The sequence below is a fragment of the Electrona antarctica genome (genome assembly GCF_951216825.1).
Source record: "Electrona antarctica genome assembly, chromosome: 14".
NCBI lineage: Eukaryota > Metazoa > Chordata > Actinopteri > Myctophiformes > Myctophidae > Electrona > Electrona antarctica.
Window position 1 is genome coordinate 3,526,449 of NC_136795.1, and position 14,122 is coordinate 3,540,570.

Sequence of the window (14,122 nt, forward strand, 5' to 3'; positions counted from 1 at the left end):
CCCAAATTTCATCATGCTTTAAGTAGCATGTGACAATTGTGACTAGGGGGTTTTCATGATTCTGAATCCATTCCAATCATTTGTTTTGCACGGAAAACACTCCTTGGCCTAAAAACGGCCATAGCCGTCATCACAAATGTGATGAGGTCAGCACAAAAGTGATGAGGTCAGCACATTTGGGCACATTTTGGCAAGTGGCTATGGCCGAATTTAGGCCAAGGAGTGTTTTTCATGCCAAACTAATGCTTGGAATGGATTCAGAATCATGAAAACTCCCTAGTTTGACATGTCACGAGTACCACAGACGAATAACAGTCTAAGTCCACACTATTGATCCATAATATATAAATGATAGATAAGGGTTCAGGACAACAAGGCCTTTTCGTGGAGGGGTCAGTCTGAAATTTGGACTTAGACTGTTTTTCGTCTGTGGTACTCAGTTATTGTCACATGCTTAAAGCATGATGACATTTGGGAAATGTTGCCTTTGGTTGTCTACAGTATGGCACGTCAAAAAGTCACTTTCACCTAGAAACTCCATTCACACTTTTTATAATTCAGCTTACTGTGGGCACACATGCTGGAACTTTTTACTTTGAAATGTTTTGTAGTTTCTGAGTTATTTAACTTAAACGCCCAATGCATTCTCAATGGCAATTGCACAAACTTTGGCATGCTACTATAGTCCTACATACTTACACCTAGAAACCCCATTCAAACCTATTTAGGTTCATCTTATGGTGGACATGTTTGCCTGAAAAGGAATCTTTGAAATGTTTCATAGTTTTAGAAATATAGTGCTTTCAAATTTGAGACATTTATAATGGGGCTCAATGGCAGCTCTATGGCACGTCAAAAAGTCACTTTCACCTAGAAACTCCATTCACACTTTTTATAATTCAGCTTACTGTGGGCACACATGCTGGAACTTTTTACTTTGAAATGTTTTGTAGTTTCTGAGTTATTTACTGTAGTATGCGGTCCGAGACCATGGACTATAGCTTTTCCGTGATTTAACCTTTTTTTTCAAATCCTCCGAAATCATGAAAAATGTAGTATGCATTCCGAAACCATGGACTTATGCGTCCCCAACGAACTCCGGGGCGCACTTCCAGGGGGACCCAAGCACCGTGGGTCCCCGAGTACCCACCCTTAATATAGCCTGTCACATTTCCGTGATTTTCATCTTTTTTTCAAATCCTCAAAAATCATGAAAAACGACATACTATACTATGCCCTCCCAAACCATGGACTATCGTTCATGTGTAGAATTGTATCTATCTCCCGGGAGGAGATAGATACAATTCAAAAGGGCGGGTGATCCAAAAGGTCAGAGATCAAACGTCAACACAAGCAAACACAAAGTTGTACGGGATGAGACACGTGTATCAAAGTTTTATTGCTCACGGTCAACCGGTTTGTGAGCTTTTCCCGTTTAAAGTTTGCATTTTCAGTTCAGTGCTATAGCACCACCCTTTGGCCAATGGTCATGGGTTTCACATCCTCACCGTTTGGCATAGCCCTCTACCATATTGCCAAGTTTCGCGAGAACCCGAAACACTTTTCAGCCAGATCTTCCATTGTTGGCAGAAGGAGAAGAGAAATACAGACACACTACTAGAACTGCACTCTGTCGAGTGCCTACTTGCACACAAGCCATAAATGGCCTACTAGTGTGCAAGCAGCGCGCGCAAGTACTGTCGCCCACTACAAACTGTCAAATCTCAGCCTCTCTGTAAAACATTGAAATTAAATACTAAAGTCGGGTTATAACTGGCTGTTCATAACTGGCTGACGTAATTAAGATATGTATCAATGCTGGGTTATAACTGGCTTTTGATGGTGACGTAATAAAGATTTACGTATACATACAGACATTACCTTTAATTCACCCGACACTGAAACATATCCTAATTACGTCACCATCGACAGCCAGTTATAACCCGACATTGAAACATATCCTAATTACGTCACCATCAACATCTAGTATATATACCTCCAAGCATACGCATAAAAAAGCCAGCACGACCACAATACTTGCACGCTCTGCTTGTGCAAGTAATAAGGGACTAAATAGACTTGGTAACCTAACTGTAGGGAGTACAAACACAGTAAAGAACCTGGGGGTTATCATCTATGAAAAACACAATGAGCAGAAAATAAAAAATCTAAATACAACAAATTGAGCAGGCACTGCAGGGACTTGAACCCCGTTCTGGTAAACCAGGAGTACCACACCAGTGCCTTAGTTATTGTTTTGTTGTAATTTACAGGTCCAAAAGCAATCACATTCATTTACATTTAAACAGTAAATTAATTTCACAATGTTCATTGTAGGCAAAAATTAATAACTGTATATACAAAAGAAAAATACAGAAGCACAAAGCTAACATTTTCAAATTATTTGCAAAATATTTTTAAACTTACTCTTGCCAGCCTCCCACGGCAAGATCATTTGATGATTTAAAAAACAGTCCTAGCCTACATACTCACCACCAAAGAAAGAAAAACTAAATTATAATTTGAATCATAACAGACTATGAATGATAGCCATCTTTATCCATCCATCTATCTTCAACCGCTTATCCGTAGTCTGGTCGCGGGGGCAACAGCTCCACCAGAGAGCTCCAGACTTCCCTCTCCAGAGCAACATTAGTGACTTCCTCCTGGGGGATCCCGAGATGTTCCAAGGCCAGTTAGTTGATGTAATCCCTCCATCTGCGCCTTGGTCTGCCCCGGGGTATCTCCTCCCAGTGGGACGTGCCTCGAGGACGTCCCTAGGGAGACGCCCGAGAGGCATCCTAACCAGATGCCCGAACCACTGCGAAGGCTCTACTCCGAGTCTCTCCCGCGTGACTGAACTTCTCACCCTATCTCTAAGGGAGATGCCACTCTCACAGAGTGATGCTGAATGCTCTGAAGGGGCTGGACTTAAACACCACATGAGAACCATGTAGAGTCAACACACACACAGGCCCTCTTCTCTCTTGCGCCACTTGTGTTTTCTCCTTGATTAAAACAAACAAGTTATAACAAACTACTGTGTAGATTATTTAATGTGACAAAGACCTGACCAGTTAACACACATGTGCTTTTCTGTCATGAAAATATCTAAGATGAAAGCAGTTCACTCCTTTTTAGTAATAACCTCAAAACATCACCCGTCTACAGTCAGAGCAGTGTTGCCTCTGTCATTTTTCTTCTAAAATGTTGTCAACTATGTTGCATTAACAACAATACTCACAATCAATTTAGTAGACATTCCTGTCGACGCAAAACCATAAACTATACCTTTGATTTGTCATCCGTTTTGCTATGAATAGAATGTTTTCTGACAGCAGTAAACACACTCCAGTTGAATGCAGGTGGAGTTATCAACTTCCAATGACAGAATGCCAGCTGTTGGAAAACTTGATTCATTTTGGACAAATAACTTACTGAAACCAATGGCAATAACAGACAGCTAACAGGCTAATGGACTATTATAGGTGACCGTTATAGCTACAAACGTACAACTTAAAGATGCAGCTGATTCATAAGTAGATAGTGTTTAAATATTCAATCAACTGTATCTGTATATTTGATTATGGAGACACGGTGTACCCAACACACTTCTCAGGTAGACCTATAGGCCTAGATGTAGATGCTTTATGATGCAATGTGTCATGCTGCAAAACATTTCATGATTAAGTCATCATTGTGCTCTGTGTAAAATTAAAACACATGCTTATTTTTGTGTGACTGTATTTTGTATTATGTCATGGTCATGTCTATTCGCAAAGTGTACACTATTTGATGTTCTGTGTAAAGCACATTGAATTGCCTTGTTGTATAAAATGGCTCTGCATTCCTTTCATAGTAGCAATGGCATGTCCTTCCCAAAATGTGTGATTATTACTTCTCAAATTGCTGCTAAAATGGGTCATTCACAGTTCACACACATAGCCTGCATGTGAATGGGTGTATGAGAAACAGTACGGAGAGAGCAAAACAATGTGAACATGTACCCTAAAACTAAAACTGTACCCTAAAACTGTACCCTAAAACATGTACCCTAAAACTAAAACTGTAGTATCGATAACTCCCAGAGTGCTCCTTTAATGGTGTTACATTTGTTTGACATGGTATGAGTGACAAAATCATAGTAGTCCTACACATCTTAACACCACTGGAAAATATATAAAATGTCACACAATTCCACCCTCTTAGAGTTACAAATGGGTACATTAACAGAGAGGATTTTACTGTGTAGGCCTACTATGGAATGCACTTCCCATCACAGTCAGAACTGCAGCCTCACTCCCAATCTTCCGCCGTAGTCTGAAAACCCACCTATTCAGACTCCACCATGGCCCGTAGCACTTGCCCTAGCCTAGCCCCTTAGATAGCACGTTATGTAGACTTAGATGGTATTTTAAACAGACTTATAGCTTGTTACGTAGACAGCTCTAGAATTGCATTTTATGTAGTCATAGCACTTTATAGTACACATGTATAATATATAATATAGTATAGTATGTATAGTTTACATAGATACTCCACTGTTACGTTCTTAGTTCCGCACGATTCATGATAACTACTTTTTATATATGTGATGTATGCCATGTTTTTGTTATTGCTTAATGTAAATCGCTCTGGATTAAGAGCGTCTGCTAAATGCCTCAATTGTAATTGTTCTAATTGAACCCCCTCCCCCCAATACTAGAAACATGCTCAACCCCCACCTCCACTTTGAGAAGCCAACACTGATAGACATGTAGATTAGATTTAGCCTATGCAAATGAAGTATGCGACTCCCATGATATGATTGGCTTCTGCTGGGACCCACAGAAGGAGGAGTCTCACACTGTCTTTGTTTCTGCCAATCTTATATCTTGACTATAGCTTGCGTGTGCGTGTGCGTGCGCATAGGAGACCACTGCATATAGAGACAACATTCAGTTAATGCTCTCTTCATACTCGTATGGAAATGCATTCTGTGTTAAGATTAATAATTATTCACATGTATGCATGCATTTTAAATCATTTTGAGTGTGTATACCAGTGTTTGTTCCCAGTGAACTTCAGTTTTCCTCGTGTTTTCTAGTGCTTTAGTTTGCATTCTGCCTATACTCACCGCTCTCCTCTCCTCCTCCTCAGACCACGCCTCTTGCCTGCCTCCTGCCTGCCTCCTGCCTGCCTGCCTGCCTGCCTGCCAGCCCATGCACTGACCTGCCTGTTTGCATCTTGCCCTGCTCTGCCTGCCTGCCAGTTTGTTTAAATAAACACCCTTGAACTGTCTGTGTCTGCATTTGGGTCCGCCAGTTCTTGGTACCGTGACAATAATACTTCGTGAACCTTGTTATAAGTTGTTATGCATCATTATGAACATTTTTGACAAGTGGTACGAATCCTTCAGCATGGATTGTAAATATGACCATAATGCATTATAGAGAAACGATTAAAAAAAGTGATACCACATACTTGTCTTTGCATGCATTTCTTTATTCAACAATAATGGTGGTGAAACAATACTGTATGTTTACAACATCTTGGATTATATATTTAGGTAAGAATAAGAGTCCTGACACCACTGTAATAATATGAGATACACTACAGATATATACTGTATGAGTTTAGGATTAAACAGTCCCAAAGAGAGAGAAACAAACAAAAAGATGAAGCGCATGGCTAAGCATTATGCCTTTTATACCACGGCTGTGCTTTTCAAAGATGCATGCATGTGAACCTAAACATGTTTAAGGAACACGTCTGATCTTCATCGCCACAGCCTTTAAGGAGTACGATGCACCCTTCCAGTGCCTCCAGACTACACCCGTATGTGCATGAGGCGTCGGTCCCCACAGGTAAACGCCATTGATGTTAGCAACGGTACAAGACTTGTACCAAAATGCCCCGTAAAACAGAATTGCACAGTTCTGGCCATGGGTGTCCTGATCTTTGTCAAAGGTTGAGAATTTCGCACCACTGTGATAGGTCAGTGAGTCTCCTGCTCCTCCGTCACTGAAGCCAGCAACCTGCAGCTTGTAGCCGTCAGCCTCAGAACCCACGGAGAAAGAGGAGTAAGAGGCAGACGCCGTGTTTCCCTCAAAGTCCTCCATGTCCACCCTCAGCTGATACTCTCTGTCGTTGGTGAGGAGATGCATGTTCTCCAGTCCCAGCCAGTACTCGCCTGATGCGTCTCCAAACCCAGCTTGGTACTGAGCCCAGGGTCTGTAGAAGTTCAGCGTGCCGTCCACTCTTCTCTGGATGACGGTCCACTTCCCTCCGTCTGTGTCCATGTCACAGTAGACCTTGACCGGTGCAGTGGTGGGGTAGATGGAGTACACTCCACTCTGTTTGGAGACGTTGTAGATTTCATCACAGTCCAGAACCAGGTTGAGATCACAACGAGGAGCAGAGTGGACTGTTACAGCCAGAAACAGAACTGCAACAACAACAAGTAGCATCTTGAAGTATTTAAAGTTGCACCTTGTTGTTCAGATCAAAGGACTTGTGAGTGTGCTGCGTCAGTGTATGTTCAGCTGCAGTAGAAGGTTCAATGCAGTCTGAGATTAAGGACCTTCTTTTATAAGGATGATGACGTATGGACACTAAAGAGATCGCACAACATTCTGCACCAGGTATGACCAGTGTGGCTGCCAGCACGCACGCCCACGTGCACGCGCGCGCACACACACACACACACACACACACACACACACACACACACACACACACACACACACACACACACACACACACACACACACACACACACACACACACACACCATTCAAAACAACTTGTGTGGCACAAGGTGCGGCCAAAGTTTAGTGATGAGAGAGCCCGCCTTGGAACCCAGTTCAACCCAGATTCTGCAGCCTTACATTCCAGCCAGGTCTCTGAGGTCTGCTGATCACTACTAAGTGTACTTGAAACAACAAAACGGACCAGGGGTGACCGTGCCTTCGCCTCAGCCACCCCCGCGCTCTGGAACAATCTACCTTTCCCTATCCGATCTGCCCAGTCCATTGAGGTGTTCAGATCCTTATTGAAAACTCACCTTTTTCCCTTGGATTTTTAATTGCACTTGATTGTCTTAAAATATGAGTTTTATGATGTCCTTACTTGTCTGTGCGCTGATGGGCGCTGTTGATGTTCTGTTTGTTTTTACCTGTACAGCACTTTGGTCAGCTTCTGTTGTTTTAAATATGCTATATAAATAAAGTTTGATTTGATTTGATTTGATTTGATTTGATTTGATTTGATTTGATTTGTAATTAAGTGTCAAATCACAACAAGTCGTCTCAAGACACTTTTACATGCAGAACCCAGAGGTCTCAGGTTCAATTCCAGGCTTCTATTCAGCAATGTCTCAAAGTGTCCCTGAGCAAGACACTTGACCCCTGACTGCTCCCTGAGACACTGTCCCCATAGAGACCCCTGACTGCTCCCTGAGACACTGTCCCCATAGACTATAGTGACCCCTGACTGCTCCCTGAGACACTGTCCCCATAGTGACCCCTGACTGCTCCCTGAGACACTGTCCCCATAGTGACCCCTGACTGCTCCCTGAGACACTGTCCCCATAGTGACCCCTGACTGCTCCCTGAGACACTGTCCCCATAGACTATAGTGATAGGAATCCTCTGTCGGTTCACATTCCAAACACAGCAGAGAGTTTCCAGTAAGGAAGTTTTTTAAATATAGTAAACATGTTGTGTTGCCGTGGAACTTAATATATATATATATTTAAAAAACGTCCTTACTGGAAACTCTCTGCTGTGTTTGGAATGTGAACCGACAGAGGATTCAGTGACAGACAGGGACCATAATTGACAGCTCATCGTGTTGCGTTGTGATTCATTGTGTGTACAGGTAGATCACATTGAGGTCATTTAGCCCTTTGAGATGCAGCTTCTCATTTTAGAGGGGGTCCATTACACACACACACACACACACACGTTTATATTGCTCCTAAACATTTTGCCAAACATCACACACACACACACACACACTCCTATCCTCCTGGTGGAGACCTGTGCCCAGAAGGGCACTTTTTCTAGTTCCTTCATGTGTTGGTGTCGTGTCTATTCATTTCAGAGTCCTCTAAATTACTATTTGGGTCTATTGAGGTCTATTTACATTGTTTGCTTTTTCAAATGGTCTTAAAGTGACAGTACTATTTTTGTTAACTACTAAGGTTTCACTTAGAAAGGTAACAAGGATAATTCCTTTGGGTGAATGAGAACGGTTCTGCCCTCGCTCTGCGTACCAAAAAGGACCAGGAGGGAGGAGACTGTTTTCCATTTGAAGGCATTTGTTTTGGATGTTTCTCTTTTCCTTTCCTTCATTTAATCTTTATAATTTTAATTTGAAAATAATTACATTCAAATCACTACCCAGAGAGAGAGAGAGACAGAGAGAGAGAGAGAGAGAGAGAGAGAGAGAGAGAGAGAGTCTAGCTGTAGAACAGTGTTAAATACAGTGAGTGTAACAGTACATGGATCCTGTCTATCAGTACAGCAGCACGGTGGTGGAGCTGACATCTATTCGAGAGGGAACTGTGATATTCTATCATCTATCTATGCACTGAATGAATAATATGAATGTACATTATGGATTCATACAGTATGGAGCCACAGCGTGTGTGCGCACGCACGCATGCATGCACGCACGCACACACACACACACACACACACACACACACACACACACACACACACACACACACACACACACATTTTTGAAAAACATATTTGAATAGTTAAAATAGCCAATCTACAAGCTCACAATGTGTTGTCAATAACAACTATTAACTAGAAAATACTGTTCCTGCAGTGTGGCAATGTGAGCAATCTACTCTTGGCCTTCCTGCGATTGCAGCTATTGTTATTGAAGTGCATCAAATTAATGCACAGCTCCCTCTCCCTCTCCCTCTCTCTCTCTACCATTTATCATATCAGATAGGCTGAGCAGATCTTTTTGAGAAATTTAGACCCACCGCACCTGAGCATCATTACATTGCTGTTGGTCAAAGAGAAAACTGAACTGGGATAATTCTGGGGGTCCATCCATCCATCAATCCATCTTCAACCGCTTATCCGTAGTCGGGTCGCGGGGGCAACAGCTCCACCAGAGTGGTCCAGACTTCCCTCTCCAGAGCAACATTAGTGACTTCCTCCTGGGGGATTCTGAGACGTTCCAAGGCCAGTGAGTCGATGATGTGTTTCCTCCAACTGCGCCTTGGTCTGCCCCGGGGTCTCCTCCCAGTGGGACGTGCGTCGAGGACCTCCCTAGGGAGACGCCCGGGAGGCATCCTCACCAGATGCCCGAACCACCTAAGCTGGCTCCTTTCCAGGCGAAGGAGCAGCGGTTCTACTCCGAGTCTCTCTCGTGTGACTGAACTTCTCACCCTATCTCTAAGGGAGATGCCAGCCACCCGTCGAAGAAAACTCATTTCGGCCGCTCTACAGTATTGTGTGGTATACGCGGTATTCGCGATGTTTCCAGCAGAGCAGGCCTCTCATTCTGTGGACCTTAATGACCAAATGAATAGAAAAAAAGTCAAAAAACACAAATAAAAAGTGCGGCATGACATCACAGGTCCTGTGGCTCCCCGGCTAATAGCGATATCATTCCATCCAAGGCCAAGGAATGACTCCTTAGTCCTTAGTCCTAATAGCGATATCATTCCATCCAAGGCCAAGGAATGACTCCTTAGTCCTTAGCAGTGTTGAGACACAAAGCAGGGACCCCACATATAGGCTACTGATGAGCATTTTCTGATTAATTGAAAATAGAGGACCCTAATGGAAACAAGCCTAGTGCTTTCTTGGGTTTTTTAATTCTTTTAGCAGACCTTGTATTGTTGAACTGTACAGTCTTGTGCTTATTATTCTACAAACTCTACGTTTTCAATCAATACGCTACTGTACAACTGTAGTCGATTGGTTGTTTAATTGTCACTAAAAGCTTTGATGGCTTCATTGATTAGTTTCACTCACAGCACTAATGCATTTGTAGTGTAAGAACAAATCACACAATAATTGAGGCCCACCTGTAATAACTGTGGAAAGCCTGGTGAGGCAGTGGCGGAAAGTTCTTATGGCGGCAGTGGGTGCCCCCCCCCCCCCCCCCCCCCCCCGTGCGGTCACTGGAACAAAGCCACCGTATTAGCATTTGAACACCTGTTCTGTGAACACCTGCCTTCAGTCAGTGGGTGCAATTTGGCAGTATTGTGTCAGTGGGTGTTTTAGCCCTCAAGCACTCCCGGAGTTGACACGGTTGGATGCAAGGTTATAAATATCACTTGAGGACCCCCTGCTGAAAACCCTTTAGACAGATGGTCACTACACAAACTTAATGTTGTCTGTGTATGTGGTCCACCCCTCTAGACGTTAAAAACATGCCATTTCACATCATGCACAGACATTTCACATCAAGTACGTTCTAAGCAAAAACATACCGAAAGTAAAACGGCCTAAACTGGTTCACTATTAAAACTGATCAACTCACACCAGTTTGCATTACCCTGTGTATTTTTGTGCATGATGGTAGTTCAACCAAGTCGTTTAAGTTGCTTGTTCAGTCCACCGATTAAGGTTTCATATTACATAACACGCCAACACATTTAGAAGCCAATACTTTCATCTTTATTATTAATCTTGTTCTCATTTGTTTAAATAAATTTTTTCCTTTGTAAAATCTCAAAACGAAAAACACTGAACAGGAGTGTTAAAGCCTGTCTTAATTTAAAACGAATACACAACAACAAAACATAAAAACGTACGGTAACTCTTATTATGCATCTGTAAACAACCCCGCCCGATCCCTCCCACCCAATCCACACAGTTTGATAAGATTTGGCATGTCCTTTTCCTCAAACACGTATGCCTTCAGCTCTTTGTGTCATTAAAATGTTCTTTTTTCATCTTATTGCAAGTCGGACGATAAAAAAGACAAGTTTGCTAAAAAACACACAACTTAAAATGAGAAAAAAAAAAAGCATTAGTGCCAATATTTCTTGAACACACAGTCAGCAGTATACCGAATGCACTCAAAAACATGTTTTTGTATAGACCTTCTGTATAAGTAAGCAGCCTCGCTCACACTTACGACAGGCAGTAACATGCGCACATAAAATGATCATTCTCACACACACACGGCGGCGGTGGTTTGTTTATCCACTAACTTGGTCTCATTCTCACTCATACACACGTTCACATCGGGTGCATGTCGTACTGTGCCCAGTATCCCACACACACGTGGAGAAATGCAACGTAGCCTCAAACTGCCAGCAATTCAACAATTATCATCGCAAAACAGTAACAAACGTGATTGAGATAAGATAGAGAGGAGAGAGAGAGTGGGAGAGAGATACAACAGTAAGAGGTCAGCATTTTGAAGAGAAAAAAAAAACATTTTTCAATTTCCACTGTTTGAAAAACAATAAAACAACCATACGTACAAACGGAAAGACAAACTTTAAACATACACAGTAAGATACAGTTCTGTCGTCAATCGGAGCAGTGTTGTTTTGCATGTGTTTGGATTCAGTCTCTTTTAATGTTAAGGGACATGAATGGAAACTGCACGATCACCTCACATCATGTAGTAGTTTTTTAAGTTTATACGATGCAGGTAATGTTGTTTACAGTGCCCACCTTGTCTAAAGGCTCGTCTGAATTTGGTGTGTGCATGTGTATGTAAATCTGTTGAGAAAAGTCCCCCTATTTTTAATTTTTTCATTTTTTTTACTAAGCACATTTGCAATCCAGTCGAGTCAAAGTCTTTCAGACCGACCAACTTCTCATTCTTTCTTTCTTTTTTTTTTTCAGGTTCAAGTCTAAGCAGTTGAAATCTTCATCTGTGGAAAAAGGCCGTATACACATCTAACAGTCCCTGCATTTTGTTTATATAATAGCTTAAGTCTGGCCACGAGAATGTGTGTAAGCATGTCACATTTCTGCAATGTGTGTGTGTGTGTGTGTGTGTGCACATTATGTATATGATGCGTGTGTGTTGTGTGTGTAGTACATTAATATGCATACCATGTAAATGTGTGGATGTTTGTGTTGTGTATGTGCTATAGTAAGTAAGTACACGTGTTTCCCAGTGTATGTTGTGTCAGTGTGTCTAAACCTATACTTAGAAATGAAGGGGGTTCTTTTTAGATGGAATCAGTCCCTCCACCCAGCAGGTCACCAGGCAACAGAGCAGCAGGGCTGTCCATTTGGTGCCTCTCCTCCAGTTGGGGTGCCCCCCACAGGCTGCTGCTGGGGTACCCCGCAGTCACCCCTCCCCACAGCCCGGACCTCCCGGGCTCCACTCCCCCGACACCTCCTGCCCCCGCACTTCCAACTCCTTCCCCTGCTCCGTTGGTGCTCCATTGAGTGAATATGCCCAGCCCGGGTCCTTGGGCCGAAGAGGTGTCCGAGGAACTGCCTGTACCGTCCAAACTCTGCCAGCCGGTGCTCGAGGACGACCCCACGGCCCCTCCTCCTCCTCCTCCACCACCACCATTGCCGTTTCCATTCCCCCCGGTAGTTGTCCCAGATCCGCCCCGCTCACTTCCCGGGGAGCTGCCTCCACTGCTGGCCACAGCAGTGCCCGTTGCAGACGACCCCTGAGTCCCACTGGCCACTACCCCTCCTGCGCTGCTGGCCCCCTCCGCCCCTCCAGCCTGGGAATGTGCAAAATAGCGAGCGACTTCCTCTTCACTCACAAACTCCGCCAGGATTGTGGTGTTGCCCAGAACGCACCTGACAGAAAGTTAAAAAAAAATAAAAATAAAGAAAGTGATATTTAATGCATTGGAATAAAATGGAAAATGGAATAAAATTTGAAAATCAAATCGTAGCATCATGGCATGTGCATTATGGCAGCTGAACAATGTAGACATAGGGCTATATCTTGCGCCACCCCTTAACCCATATCCCTAAAATTATTTGCCATCTTTACCATTTAAAAACACCTTTTAAAATAGTTCAAATAGCTGATCTACAAGCTCTCGTCTCGATGTAGATCGGCTAGTTGAACTATTTTAAAAATGGCAAATAAGTTTAGGGATAAGGGATAAGTGTGACACAAGATGGAGCCCCTAGACTGTGTATTAACCAGACCATACAAGGTGTGATGACGGTCTCCACCAAGTTGTCATTTTGCATCCTAGTTTACTTTGCTGCCAACCATTAAGAATAAAAAGTTAAAAAGATGGGTTAACCTACATGTGCAGTGCACCCTGGGCCTTGGCTGCTTCCTGTCGGCTGCTGTAGCGAATCAGAGCGCTGCCCTGGGTCAGGCCAAGGTGAAAGGTCAACAGGGGACCATGCTGCATGCAGATAGTCCTCAGTGTGGATCCATCGATCTGAAGTGAAAGAGAAAAGCTGGACTCAGGTTAGGTGCAACTTTGCTTTGCCTGCATGGATGGATGGATGTGCGCACGAGTTCTGAATATTAATTGTCCATAGCATCGGGCCATTAATTGACAGGGCCAGCGAAAGGTCAGGTAGTCTGGAAGTTTATTAGCGGGGCAGATAGCGGAAATAATCGTTCACTTGCGGATACAAGCACCAAAATTGGTACACATACTCCTTAGGGATTGCTCTTTTGATAAAACCATTGTGCCAAATAAAATTTCAATATGGCGGCCATTTTTCAAGATGGCCGCCATTGAAAATACAGTAATATTGCATTTCGCAATAAAATCCCATAGACTTGTGCTATTTGAATGGTCTTGGTGTCAAATCATACATTGTTCACTATGTAGAATCCAAATTTGGACCCATGGACTTACTCACTGGCTTCCTTGTAACAATATATCAGTCCCGGAATCCTAATATTCTGCTAAATTAGAGGTTTGTGTTATGTATGACTCAGGTAAAATGGATGGTAGTGTATAACTTAATATTGTTGGAGGTTTAGTGTGTGTGTGTGTGTGTGTGTGTGTGTGTGTGTGTGTGTGTGTGTGTGTGTGTGTGTGTGGGGGGGGGGGGGGGGGGGGGGGGGGTAGTCAACGTACAGCCAGGGCACACTGGTGGCACCGCTCCTGTGAAACTCAGCATGGGGTTCAGTATCAGCTGAGTAATTTGTTGGGTGTAGCTAAATAATGACTTCAGTGTCCCAAATGTTGTCTAAT

General features: G+C 43.2%; 2 protein-coding genes across 2 annotated transcripts in view; both read right to left on the reverse strand.

The window, feature by feature from the left end:
* Window positions 1-5,469: 5,469 nt before the first annotated feature.
* LOC306936460 (microfibril-associated glycoprotein 4-like) lies at window positions 5,470-6,578 on the reverse strand. The gene has a single exon (XM_079519954.1). It carries the CDS (start codon window positions 6,447-6,449, stop codon window positions 5,739-5,741), a length of 711 nt encoding a protein of 236 aa, XP_079376080.1. The 5' UTR covers window positions 6,450-6,578; the 3' UTR covers window positions 5,470-5,738.
* Window positions 6,579-10,614: 4,036 nt separating this feature from the next.
* LOC306936283 (trinucleotide repeat-containing gene 6B protein-like) overlaps window positions 10,615-14,122 on the reverse strand; it is a 35,699-nt gene continuing 32,191 nt past the window's right edge. The window contains exons 21-22 of the mRNA XM_079519772.1: window positions 13,212-13,351; window positions 10,615-12,746 (exon numbers count right to left, since the gene is read on the reverse strand). Coding sequence (XP_079375898.1) covers window positions 12,155-12,746; window positions 13,212-13,351 — 732 coding nt within the window. The 3' untranslated portion in view covers window positions 10,615-12,154. The remainder of the gene's footprint in view (window positions 12,747-13,211; window positions 13,352-14,122) is intronic.

What these genes read in the sequence shown, in the direction of transcription:
- LOC306936460 (XM_079519954.1), bottom strand. Translation starts at nt 6,449, where the DNA reads ATGCTACTTGTTGTTGTTGCAGTTCTGTTTCTGGCTGTAACAGTCCAC.